The sequence below is a fragment of the Rhinopithecus bieti genome, unplaced genomic scaffold, assembly GCF_001698545.2.
Source record: "Rhinopithecus bieti isolate Rb0 unplaced genomic scaffold, ASM169854v2 scaffold_19708, whole genome shotgun sequence".
Classification (NCBI taxonomy): domain Eukaryota; kingdom Metazoa; phylum Chordata; class Mammalia; order Primates; family Cercopithecidae; genus Rhinopithecus; species Rhinopithecus bieti.
The window spans coordinates 4914351-4928079 of record NW_016810765.1 but is presented as its reverse complement, the minus strand read 5'-3'; the positions used below and the strand labels follow the sequence as shown (position 1 = coordinate 4928079).

At 43.8% G+C, this 13729-nt stretch overlaps 1 protein-coding gene across 8 annotated transcripts in view; it reads right to left on the bottom strand.

The window, feature by feature from the left end:
* The window catches only part of LOC108542653 (transducin-like enhancer protein 4), a 159590-nt gene extending 149358 nt beyond the window's left edge, over positions 1–10232 (bottom strand). For 5 of the 8 annotated variants that reach the window (XM_017892733.1, XM_017892740.1, XM_017892734.1 and 2 more), the window contains exons 1-3: positions 10133–10232; positions 8942–9005; positions 7732–7776 (exon numbers count right to left, since the gene is read on the bottom strand). In XM_017892733.1, coding sequence (XP_017748222.1) covers positions 7732–7776; positions 8942–8962 — 66 coding nt within the window. In that variant the 5' untranslated portion in view covers positions 8963–9005; positions 10133–10232. The remainder of the gene's footprint in view (positions 1–7731; positions 7777–8941; positions 9006–10132) is intronic. The other 3 variants (XM_017892739.1, XM_017892736.1, XM_017892735.1) reach the window with 2 other exon arrangements.
* Positions 10233–13729: the final 3497 nt, after the last annotated feature.

Below are 13729 nucleotides of genomic sequence, written 5' to 3'. Positions count from 1 at the left end.
TTAAATAAATACATGGATCCAAGCTTGCTACCTGCTTTACAGAACATGAGGAAGATTAAAGAGAACATATAAAATGCCTTAAGCTCTCTGTAAAGAAAGGGTGTTACAGAGTACTAGTGCTCATAATTTCTACTATGACTATTCTTCCCAGTTATATTTTCTTGCAGTTTCAAATTCAGTAATCAAAATCATCCACAGATCTTCAGAAACAGAACACATAGTTAGAAAATTAGGACAGAACCTGAATTACAATAATAATAATAATGAGTTAAATAAGCCTGCTAAGAAATCAGAAAGCCAATATCCCTCCTCCTCCTTCCCCAACCTCTCACTTTGCCTAGGCTGCTGCAAGCAACAGGGCCCTGCAGAGGTCCCAAGCATACCACAGCCAGCCCAGGTTGGGGATAGAGTATCGTCTTGCATGGGAGAGAAGTTATCCTTTCCGTGAAATGCAGAAGCTGCCTCCACCGTACAATTCTTGAAGTGCATGGGGGCAAATCCTCAAAAAGAGATGACAATGCAATCCACTCACCAGAGGACAGAGTACCTAAGGGGTATCCCAGAGTACTTCTGCTTCTTTGACGAACCAGCTAAGAAAATCCACACCCTGCCCATGTGTCACCCCTGGATGGAATAAGGGTTACACAGTGCAGCTCTCCACGGATAAGTTTTGGCTCAATGATATAGAAATAGCAAGAGCCTGGCATAAATACTGGGAGAGAGAGTATATAGATTTGTGGTGATGAATGCCAGCTAAATCCCTCTTCACAGATAGAAAACAACTACTACTGACAGCTATTACGAAGGCAAAGACAAAACAGCTCTAACTTCGGCTTTTGACTAAAACTTCTGAGGCCCTTCCCCTTTAGAGTAATAATTTCATAAACTCTTTGCAGTGTACTTACTTCGAACAAGTCCTAAGCCTTGCAAACTGTCATTATCAGTGTAAATACTCCATTGCCCATGCCTAAATGTGCTGCCCCCTGCTTCTCTCCAACAGCCCGGCTTACAAAACTGGTAATAACTTAGCCAGTATAGGACTACTGAATCTACCACCACTGCTGGAACGCTGAAGTCATTTTAAGAGGGTGTGTAGAGGGATCAAGAAAGTGCCTTCCAGAACTCACACCCCTGTCCCTCTTTTCTCTAACCACCAAATACATTATTGCTGTCCAGAAGTGGTAAACCAAACCATCAAACCATATCAAAGGCAAAAAAAAAAAAAAAAAGCCACATTAAAACAAACACAAATAACTTATAAATGCATTTTTTAAAACATTTAATTCCCAACTGGTTTCCTCTACCTATGTTATAGCACAAGAAAAAAAAAAAGAAGAAATAAAAAAGACATATTCTAGGAAAGCAAAGATTAAATGAAGAATGTGAAGAACAATGGGCTGGTGCCTGTACTGTCTCCTTCACCAATGCTGCAACAGCACCTAGAGATGTAGCTCATTAGTCTGGTCCATCAGTGCTAGGCAGCTCAAAGTGACATATACCTAGATACAAAGAACTTTGCCCATCAAAATAATACATAAAAATAAACAATATCCAGCAGGGATTAAGGGGCAGTGAAAAGGAACTATCCTTTTGTTTGAATGCTGCAAAGAAATTCCTTTAACAGTAAAAGCAAAACATCTGCCTTCATTTTAAACTGAGTTGTGTGATTTCCTGCATCTACCAACCTCTTTCTAAACTACAAAGAGCCTACAAAACATCACATTTTCCCCTCCCAGCTTCCCCCTTCAAAAGCTCACAAGATGGTGATTAACAAACAGCCCCTTGTCTGTAGGTACTCTCACAAGCCACAGGAAAAGATAAAAGTTAAAGAGAAGAACAAGTTTGTAAACAAATGAGAAATAGGTTGCCTAGGGAGGAAGCAAATTCCATCTTGATAAGCAAGCAGCTCTCCTAGCCCTTCTGTAGGAGATTCCAAGTGAAAGCAAACTCACCCTCTCACCCACTGAAAGCAGTCTGGATGCAGAGGGCAGGCTGAGCCATCCATGCACTCTAGGCAGTTGCAGAGAATCCCCCAACTCAAGAGGTTCTGCGTATGAGCCTAAAGTTCAGGGACTCTCTATTCCAGGAATGAACTGGGGCCTGAATCTCTAACCCATGGCAAACCCATCTCCCTGGAGATATCCTCCCAGGTACATTTACTTGAAGTCCTGAATCCACCGACTATTAGCTGTATCACCTTGTGCAGAGCTGACCCTGTTTAATCAACTTTTGAATGGATATAATCCCTCTCTTAGGATCATTATGGGAACTAAAGATAAGAATTTTGGCAGTGTGCCCAGATCAGTGGTAAGCGCAAGCCAGGCATGTAATAAACGTTTACTTCTAGTGAAAGGAAATTCCAATTTCACTCAAGAATCACTGTCTTAGGTGAAAAATCCACAGATATCCTCCTATGATATCTCTAGAAAGACAAAAGAATCCATCATAGCAGAAGGAAAAAGGGAACTCCCCACAGTATTCGGAAAACACGTACCCTAAAACATACACACACCCTAACAGGTTAAATTTCATCCTCTAGATCTGCTTTCCGTGCAGGTGCTGTGAGAAGTAAAAGGACAGCTCATTGGGTGCTGCCCAAGGTGCTTCCACTTACTTATCAACTGCCCTAAAGCTAGATCCTCTGAAGGGTTTTGGGAAAAAATCTAATTTAAAACCCACACTCATTTAGATTTACTAAACAGGAGTAAATGAAGTTGGCTTCCTATTTTAAAATGCCCAAATGAGAAGTAAGGGGGGGGGAAACCACCAATACCCTTCACTCCGTTAACATTCATTGTGGAATATTATCAGAGTGTAAATAATCTTAAATTAGAAAAGGTGGCTTTAAACCTTAATGAACACCAAAAACAAAAGAACCCTTCCCACCCCCACACACACGATCTTATAATTGCATCTGAAGTTTATGCAGGCATCAAAATTTCACTTGCAGTCTTTGAGATTTTATAGTCTAGTAGTATCCGCCCACTATTCAGGCCCTCTAGATTGTTATTTCCTCATGTTTATGAAGCAAGACAAAGTTCTGTCAGCAAAATCTTCCTTTGTTTACTAGTTACTTTCAGCTAGAACACCCCATCTTCGATGATAGTCCACTCTATTATACAAGAGTTCAATTATACCTATCTCTGAAAAAAAAAAGCACTGGGTAAGAATACAACAGACACATTTGTGCCTCCATATGAAAACACCTACTCCTCCATCTACTCTTCGAAATCTAAGAGTACACAATAAGACAGAAGATGTGCAAAAAACTGGCAAGGTTCAAAAAATAAAAGTTGTAAGGGAAATTTGGTCTAAATCAAACTCTTTCGACGAACTCCACAGCAAGCAGTGTCCCCAAATAAATTTACTGCACCCTAGAATCAAGTACACTCAAGGCTAGAATGTCATGCCAGTCATATATTACTTCAATCTCAATAAATCTCTTCTTACTCTCCAAATCCTAGCTGCTTTCTAAAATAGTTCACTAAAAAACACCAACCTAATTAACAACAGCTTCCTCTGCAACAGTGGCCTTGATTTCACTTATTTACACATTAACTGCAGCCTGCTTTTGGCCAATCCAGTCTATTCTCTGTACCATGCCGAGCCTTTTATCTGTCCTGGACAGCATTTTCTCCAGCAGATGAAGTAGATGCCGATTGATTTGCTGTCGAGCATGGTAAATTAATAGCAACAAATTGCTGAGGGCCCGTCTCGCTGCTCCACCATGCTTCGGCAGTTTTGCTTTATTTGCTCCATGATGGGCAGCAGTCGGCCTCTTCAAGTCAATTTCTTCTTAACAACCTGCAATACTTTTCAATGGTGAAAATAGAGCTGTTCCTTGTAAGTCAGAAATCAATATCTTATTGCCCTTAGAAAATGCTAAACAAGCAGTATTGGCAATCCACTTGGTACTAGAGGGTATCAGATATAATGCAAATCCATACTGCTTCCCTCCTTGTAGTTATTACAGTTTGCTAAAAGGTTCCTAATGTCATTTATCATCATTTACCATCGACCAAAGAGGCTATGATTATGATATCCTATCAGTTGGCAAGGCCCTTTCATTTCTATTCAATTAATATTTTAGCAGCACTCAAATGGTTGTGGCCCAAGTCTCGTAATAAAATTTACATGGCTTTAAGTGAAACAGGAGTTTTCTTGCTTTGATTAAATACATATATATGTATATACACACACACATACATATAATACACATACATATAAAATACACATACATATACATATAAAAATCCACACATAAAACATACAAAAATGTGCAGTACTTACTTTTAGATTCTATGTGTTTCAGATTTCTAAAATTTCCTAATGATTACTAAAATTCAAATGAAGAGGCTTTCACACTGTAGAATATTAACTATAAGGAAGGCATAGATGTTCTCATTCTCCTCTTTTCAAAAGGTGGTATGTTCATCTCCATCTATAGTTCCTATAGGTTTAATTCACACACCTACTGTTCCTAATCTATAGCCAATACTCACTTTTTAGAATGGCAACCACTGCTGTCAGAGTCCCTCAGTGAGGACTTCTTTAATGACAGCATTACAGGTGAAAGATGGGAACAAGCAGCATTTAGTAACGCCAGCAACTCCATGCATCATCCCACTGCCCCCATCACCACTGACCCATTTAGAAGTCGCTGTATTTACAAAGAAGAACAATCAGCAGAAAAACTTAACAACTAAACCCTGGGTCAGTTGTCTCATACAAAACAAAAAACACAAACCGCACACTTAGGGAAATCCTTAGGGAATAAAGGCCTATGTTCTTTCATTTTTAAACATTCCATTTTGAAGACGTCACACTAAAAGATGTGCCATTTCTAATCATGTCCTATTTGTCATCTTCACTTTTATGCTAGAACTTGAGACAGTGGCACAGCATTAATTCCCATTATAGCCTAGAATACTCCATCCTAACTTTTTTTTTTTTTGCTTCATCTGCTTAGCTCTATCAATCCTAAAGATTACCAGAAATTTAGATTCATATTTTATGTTCCAATTCCAAGTCATGTCACCAAGTTCTCCTTTAAAAAAAAATCCACTAATTCTACCAGACTAATGCTATTTACTCAGTTACCAAAATTTAAATTAATTATGTTCTCAAACATAATTGTTAAAAATTGGCAACATTATGCAGGCTTAATTAAGATTAAATCCAATTTACTAAATGTACTTTAATTGGTACTAATTACATTAGCTTTCATTTCGGAATGACAAATTCCCCATAGGTTTCATTTTATAGTTCTCTATCAGAATCAACACAGGGTGACTGATGATGAGCATCACATAGGAAGGGGAGGAGGGAGAATACTGACCTCCACCCTGTTTGTCTTCACTTCACACTTTTATCCTTTTATCAATTTGCTAAGTCACAGAGTCATGACTCCATCACAACCATCATTTTCTGTTCCAATGAAAAATTTCTCTAAAAATAAATATTCTGTGGCTAGCAGCAGCCAAGAAGAACAGGAACGTTAACCAAAAAATACACAAAGGTTTCAAATATCAGGGCCACCAATTACTAGGGTACTTCCAAGGACTCCCGGGACTCCTACTCTGGAACCCTTCGAGACACAAATCTAATAAGTGAATAAACCTAACCCGATCTTGAGAACTAGGCCCAATTATGCCACAGGGCAACTTCCCTGCATTATTGCTGCTTTCCATTACAAGCGTATCCAGCGAGTACATCTGGAAGAGAGGCTAAGAGGAACTAAGGCTGTCTGCCTAGGAAAACAAATAAAGACAGATATGCCTCTATGCTTAAGGGGGAGAAAGAAAGAAAATATAATAAGCAGGTGGTTTGCAGGGCTGTCTGTATTTCATAATGTGATAAACTGCCCTCAGGATTCTTGATATGATTGAATTTAAAAGCAAAAGAAAAAAGGGAAAATGTACTGTTCTCAATTTTAAATGGATGGCATTTGAGGCCAGCTGGACAAGAAGATGACAGAATTATAGTGGTATAAAATGTGTAAAATTAAGGGCTCTCATATACCCCCTTGAAAAAGAAATACATACAGCCAAATACAAGCTATGTGCTTCTTAGAAATGTAGATGGTACAAGGAGACCTGGAAACTAAGTGGTTAGGGTAAACAAGATACAGAAGGAGAAATAAAGGGACTAAATTAATCATCTGGTCCAATCTTTAAAAAGACACTAATTAATTTTGGAGAGTGGGGTGTGGACAAAGAAAGAGACACATACAAGATCCAGACCTCAAGGAAATGTAATGAGATAATTAACAAACAGTATCTCTCATGTAATTTATTCCTGTAAGGTAGAACTAAGAGAAGTCCATCCATCAGGACTGAACAGATTTTGTTTAAGCAGAAGGTATTTACATTACTAATCTAAACAGAAATGGCAAAGATGCCAAAATAAGAATTTAATTTCAACAGACCATTCAAACTATACTATAATGCTAATATTGACATAACCAAATACCGTGCAAAGTAAAACAGTATCTGAAATTAAAAGTCCTCAGTGTAAGCAACATCTCATTTTTTTCCAACTTTTTGTTTTCAAATACTATTCATCAGATTGCCTTTATTGTCCAACAGCCATCTTCTAAAGATCTACTATCTGGGGATGTTCTGAGCATGCGGAAAGTAACTATAGCCAAAAAAGAATCCATAAATAGTGAAGGCCTAATAGTATGTGCTCATTTCATGTTTTCTCAACTTAGAAAGTAATGACATCCACCTTGACCATAAACAAGAAATGAAAAGCAGTAAGTTTTCCCTTGTCTTTTTCCCAGCAGGCAAACACATACCTATTCTGAAATGGCTGATGAGACCTGAAGTACTTCCACTACGAGATCACCAAAAATAAGTATTTCCTAGAGGAATTATTATTGCCAAACAACATTTTATATATATGTATGTATATTTGTGTGTGTGTGTGTATATATATATATATACATATATATATATATATATATACGTGCTATTATTCTTCTGTCTAGGAAATTTAAGCCAAACCATTTTATTATTCAGTCTCCTGCACAAAAAGAAGGCTGTTTGAGTCATATCTCTCAGTGCTTTCTGATTAATCATTATCTTTTTTTTTTTTTTTTTTTTTTTTTTATTAAATTAATTTTAGTTTTAAACCCAATTTTGAACCTTATCACATCCTCCTGTCAGGCTCATTTACTCTGTACAAATTTTGGAAGCAACGGTTATAGTTCTTGGTAAGACCCAAGTAAGTAGCCTCAGGGGACCAGTACAAGGATTTTACATCAATTTCCTTTGTAGCTCCACAGATTTCACTTTCATCCTCCCAGCTCACCCTCTATCCATTCTTTCACATCAAGCCTACGAAGGCGCCACACAATTTAATTTCACTTTTTAATATTTTCCAAGAAAAGCTCTTTCACAAGACAAGTTTGCAATGCCCAGAATACATAAAGCAACTCTTTCAGAATAACAAGAGGATTTTAAAATTTAGCATCCTGCTTTTGAAAGTGTACAAAGTTTAATATGTATTGACTTTTTAAAATAACATTTTTAAATTATAAAAATTAGGATAATATGAAAGAAAGATGGGGAGCCACACATGAAAAAACAGCATTTTCTTCACTACCCAGTTTTTTAAACACAGGTAGCCACAACGGCTTGCAGAATAAAACTGCAAAAACATACAATTTTCTTTTCAAAGTATACCAGTATTACTGTCATTTAAAATGGTTATAAAAAAATAACTTACCTGCTTGTGCATTTCTATATTCAACCCATAGGACATTTCATAATACTGTCAAAGAAGGAAAAGCAATTAAATGCGTGACTTTCATCAAACAATCTCCCTAGTTTGTTCAAAATGCCCCAAGTAAATCTGAAACAAACATAAAAGTCTCACCTAAACCAATATCTTCATATAACCTACGCCAATAAATCAACAACCCATCGCTATCTTTAACCACCTTAAGACACAAATTCAAAGAGAATACTCACAAAACTAAGAAAAATTAAATTCAAACACAGCATTCTTAACATCTCCAGTTGTCTTTATACATCCCAAGCAGATGCATCAAAAAAGTCTGATGAAAATTTGGTATCCTACGGATTCTTAATTCCTAGGCACAGCAGGCAAGTTAACAGCAAAGAATGTCTCATACAAACGCTGATGTTTTGAAAGGAAGGTTGGAAAAGGTGATGCTACTTAAGAGTTTGATTTCTGATTTGTTAGTATACTGCTCATATTCACATATTTAAAGCAAAAAAGCTAGATAGAAATATAAATGAGTGGGTTATTCTGGAGCTTTCTTGGACAATCATAAAAATATGCTTCATGATACTTCTGTAAAGGCAGATCTGGTTTTTTGAATGTGTAGTATAACTGGCATAGAAATTCTGGCAGAATAAATCAGTTATACAGGAGACTACGACGTTCCTCAAACCAATATAACACTACAGAAATTGAAAACACGCAAATATAAACGTAATAGCAACATAAAGAGAAAAAAATTTGAAAAATGGTCTGCTGTCTTTCCTTATCCATCACTCCTTTTCAAAGAAATAAGACATTAAAATGTTAACAGCATACAGAAAAACTGGCTAAAGTTGTTTGGAGCAAGAGCAATAAAACAACAAAGAAAACCACTAACACAGAAACATTTTTGCTTGTGACTAAACAAAACAAACGAGGTTTTGTTTTATTTTTTTTCTATCTGTAAAAGAAAACACAGAAAATTATACCCCATGTGGCTGAACTTTCTGAAAATTCCAATCAAAGCCAGTTGTCAAAGGCAGGTAATAACATTCTAGAATTACAGGTTGCTAACAGACACATTCCCACAATTTCAACTGCACTGGCAGGGTGACTGATCTATCTTGCAGCCTCCAGCAATTTAAACGTATTCTTGTTTTTGGTATTCCAAACTAATAGGCACTTTGAATCTGTGACATGGTTTTCTTACCATGACATAATGCCGCTGCATCTCTGTCTTCTCACTGGCGAGTTTCTCACATTCCAGCTTCAGACTGTTCAAGACATAAGATACTCTAAGTACAATGATCTTAACTTACATCCTTCAACTTTTAAACACATATTTTAAATCTCACTTAAAAACAACTAAATCAACAATCTTAAATAAATACCCCATCATTATGGAAAGGGAAGTTCAGGAAGGGGTCACTGGAACCAGTCTGGACTTGCCCCTTCAATAAGGATCGTATATGTGGTTTTGTTTTAGGATTTTTTTTTTAATTAAGTTTTAAGGAAACAAATCCTCTAATCAGTTTAATTCAGGAACTTCCTCCAGAATTGAATATTCACTTAATAAAACAAACACGAAAATAAACCTCAATAATGACTGCACATACAAGCACAAATAAGTCCTCCAAAATGTCACAAGGGAGTTTCTTTAATGTTCTACAAACAGATTAATGGAAATACGAATCAAGCATGTCCTATGAATGATGTCTTGTTTTTTTCCCTCCAAAACACACAGACAAGTGGAATTACCACCACCCAGGGGGCCAAAAAAAAAGTGATCAATCGCGGTTCAGTGGCTTGTTTTGGTTCTTGTATTATTGAAATAAGCAATTAGGGCATCATTAAAAGCCAGCCAAAGAAAAATGTCTCAAAGGCACCCTAAGTCTAAAAATCGATCTATAAGATAAAACATTTTTTTCAGCATAAAAGTAGATGAAATCGGCCCACTCCGACTTCCCTGGGCTCTCAGCTCTTCAGTGGAATGGCAGAAAGAAGCTGAGAAGGAACCAAGTCCGGAGTAATAAAAGAACAGAAGGATGTCAAAAGGCCCTCAGAAATCTCCCCAACCTTTCATTCTCCTGGCCCCAAATAATCAATATCGAAAGGTTGGGCCTCAGCCGTTTCCAAGTCTCCCCAAGTTTCGATTGTTCTGCTTCTTTTCCTTTATTTGGCTAGAAAAAATAAATGTTTAATTTATTTACACTGGGGGGCCTAAGGAAGGGGAGCGCCGGTTGATTTGCCCTTTCTGCCCAACGGAGGAAAAAAAAAAAAATAATAATACCTTTGCTGACGCCCGCCACCGAAAATAAGGAGGAGGGTGTGTTGTGTGTATTTTGGGGGGAGACAAGAGCTAAGCAAACAGGGAGATCAGCCTAAAGCTCAATATCGTTACCTGTGGTATTGAGCCTGTAAAACTGAAACTTCTTCCTTAATCCGGATCACAGGATTCGGAATTGCTAAATTTAAAGGGGTTGAGGCAGGGCTCTGATTTCCGGTGCCTGAAGAACAACAATTTAAAATATTTAATTATTTCCCACATCACAGGGCGGAAGCAGGCGAGACGGGAGAAAACGATACCACGCGGCGTTAGCGGGGAGTTGGGGGGGGTTCATCGCGCACGCAAGCAAAGAGCTGATTAAGCAACTCTCTCCCGGCAACCCTCCTCGCGGGCCCAACAGGGGCCCCAGAAGGGACTGGTTTTCGGAGGGGTGCGTCCCGGCGCCTCCGCGTACTCCCGCCACAGCCCTCCCTCCGCGCCCCGCGACCCCAAGGTTCGAGCCTCTCCCCTCGCCCGCCAAAGACAGGCGCCAGGGACCCGCGCGCCGGGCCCCCACTCCCTCCTCACCCGGAATCGAAACTGGCCCGTCGGGGTTACCCGCGCCATGGGCGTCGGGCTGCGGTCAGCACGGGGAAGGAGGGGCGGCCAGCCACCCTCTGATTCGGGCCTCGTTCTTTCGGGGCTCGCTCGCTCGCCTCGCCCCGCGCTCGCGGGCGCGAGCGGCGCCCCGGCACTCCGAGCCGCAGCCGCCCAGCAGCGCCGGCCGCCGGAGGGCGCCCCTCCCCGCCGGGGCGCGGAGGTCGCCGCCTTCCTTCATCGCTCGCCCGCCCCCCCGAGGAGCCTCGCCGGCGCGCGCGGACGGCAAACGGCTCGGCGCGGGCTTCCAGGGCGCCTCAAAGACAACAATAAGAAAAGGCTACAACTCAATTGCCTCCTCGCACCCCTCCGAGGGCACCACCGCCGGGGGTTGGGGTGATGGCTGGCGGGCGGCCTCCCGACGCGGGGCCGCCGATTTCGGGCGCTCTCCACGGCCCCTCCGGCCAAAAGACCAACTCGGGTTGCGCAGGGGGCCGACGCGGGGAATCCCAGCGGCCCGGGAGCCCGCGCCCCGCCCTGCCCGCACTCACCGGGGGCTCTGGGTCTGGCCGAGGTACATCTTGCTCAGGTCGCGAATCATCCAAGCCGATTTAGTTGGGGCTGCGCTCGGCAGAGGGCGCGCGGCTCATTGGCCTCTTAATGGGCCCCGGAGGAGGAGGCCGGCCGCGGCGGCAGAGGCGGGCCGGGCTCGGCTGGCAGGGGGCGGCTCGGGCGCGTCCCGCCCCCGCGCGCGTCTCGCGTGACACGCGGGGGAGCGAACGGCGCGGCGGCGGGCTGGGTGCCGTCCATCCGGGCGCTCCCATTCCCCGCGGGCGTCACTGCCCGCCGGCGGGCATTGCTCACGGGCGCTCGTCTCCCGAGGCAACGCTCCGACGTTCAGCTCCGCCGAGGCGCACCCGGGCCGAGGGCCCGGCCGGGCCGCGGCGCCGCTCACCCAGGCCGGCGAAAGTGCGAGCTCCGGCCGCCCCCACGCCCGCCCGGCAGCGCCGGGGGCTCGTCTCGCTCTGCGTCCCACTCCAACACTTTTTTTATTTGTCTTTTAATTGGTTGTTATTCCTCCGAATGAATGATCTTTCTTCTTCCCTAAAAGCAAACACAAACTCCTTTGGTTCGGAAGAGGTCTCGGCGGTGCTTTTTGGTTTCTCTGGAGATTTTTTTTCACTTCACAGCAACGATCTTTTAAAAGGCACCTTTTAGCTTCTTTTACCACATCTCATTTCCTTATTTTCTTCCTTCCTGTTTTCTTGTCTTTTTTTAACCCCAAATTGAAGGGGATTATAAAATAAAAGAGTGAAACGCTTGCGGCTTTTTTTTTTTTTAATTCTCTCTCCTTTCAAACTCTGCGAACACCACCTCAAAATAATATACAAGTGTGTGAGAAAGGGGGAAGAAAGCAGCCAACAACCCAAACACCCGCTCAGAACAGCTCTAACAACACGCTCTGTGTAGGTGACTTCTTTGACCAAATTTAGCAGCAGCTAATCATTAACATTCTGATACATATTCACAATCTTCAGCGGAGGGGGCCGTGGAGCATCCCGGGAGATGTAGTCCGCCCCGGGCGACCCTGCCTGAAAATACTGCCAGATTGACTACAATCACCGGCCCGCCACGCGAGCGCTCTGGGGCGCTCTCCAAGCGCTCCGCCCACTCCCTTTGCGGTAGGCGTCTCCAGCAACCAATCAGAGGTGGGTGAACATTAATCGCCGTTCTGTGTTAGTGCCCATCATTTCACTGCTGACAAATGGCAAGCCAGCGGGGAGGAGCCAACCCAGCTGAAACCCACGTGGGGGCCGGGCGTCGCCTGTAGCTCCGACCAATTAACGAAGAGGAATGAGGTTGCGGAGGCGGGGCGGAGATGGCCCGCCCAAGGCGGAGCTTCGCCTTGGCTGACGTTCCTTAGCGCGAGCGTTCGAACCGGGGAAACATTTGTTCAGCTGTCAATCAAAGTAACGTGGGGCTGAGAGAATCCGCGGCTGCTGCTGTTGCTGCTGCCCTGGCTGCATCTTCAGAATTAGGTGTTGGTGGCGGTGGTGGCGGCAAAATAAAGAGGGTGGAGGGGGCGGTGAGCCTGGGGCTGGTCAGAAGATCTCCTTCCGAGTCTCGTCCTCCCGCCCACCCATCTCCCAACCCAGACACCTTCGGCCCCTTGCTCCGCAGCCGCGCCAGGAATGCGGACTAATTAGGGTCCAATGTCTCCTTAAAGAGACAAGCTCGGCCTTGTGTAACGCGCCGAAACCCCTGTTGAGACGAGAGAGGGAGGATCACGCTGATCCCACATCGTTCGGTTCACATCAATTTTACGCGCCGCTGGAGCCGGCATAATTTTCCGTGTGAACGCGGACTCGGTCCCCTGTTCTTGTTTAGAGCCAGAGATGGAGTCGCGAGATGCTGGCTGGGGCCGGGGCCGGGGCCGGGGCCGCGGGGTGGGCGGGGAGCTCGTCCCTCCGAGCCCTGCGGGAGCTGTGATTGCCATTTAGTCCCGAAACAGACCTCCCTCCCTCCACCCCCGGGGGCACTCGGAGAGAAAGCGCATCCCGACGCTCCATCAGGGGATCGCAGGGCAGTAACCGTGGGGTCTCCGGGTGAGGCTGAAGATCCGGGAATCAGAGACGCTGGATCTCCAAAGAAACTTTGCCGATTGGGCCACGTGAACCCCGCAGACGGTCGGTACTGAACAGAGCAGGCCGACGGGGCACGGTTAGAAAAAGCCCCTGCGCTCCCTGGGACGTTCCCTCCCCCAGATCAGTACCAAGACTGCTCCCCTTTTTCCCGCTTGGGAGAAGCAAGTCAAGTTTATCCCCGTTAAAACAGAGCAGGATTCCACGCGGGCCCGAGAGATGGCGGCAAGGTGGGGGTGGCCCTAGGGGCAGATGCTGGGGGAGGAGAGAAAGGGGCAGCCATGGCTGAGGAGGGGCACCCCTAGGGAGGGGCCTGGGAAATGAGGGCGGCCCCCGTCAGTGCACCCTTCCATCCTTAGTCCGTGTCCAGCTGGGGGCAGCGCCCCAGTTCAAGGGGAGGCCGCGGAGGCTCGCAGTCTTTCCTAGCGAGCCTAATCTTGGGGACAGGGAAAAAATTCGGAAAAAGTCAAGAAGAGTATTGGCTAATGTAACA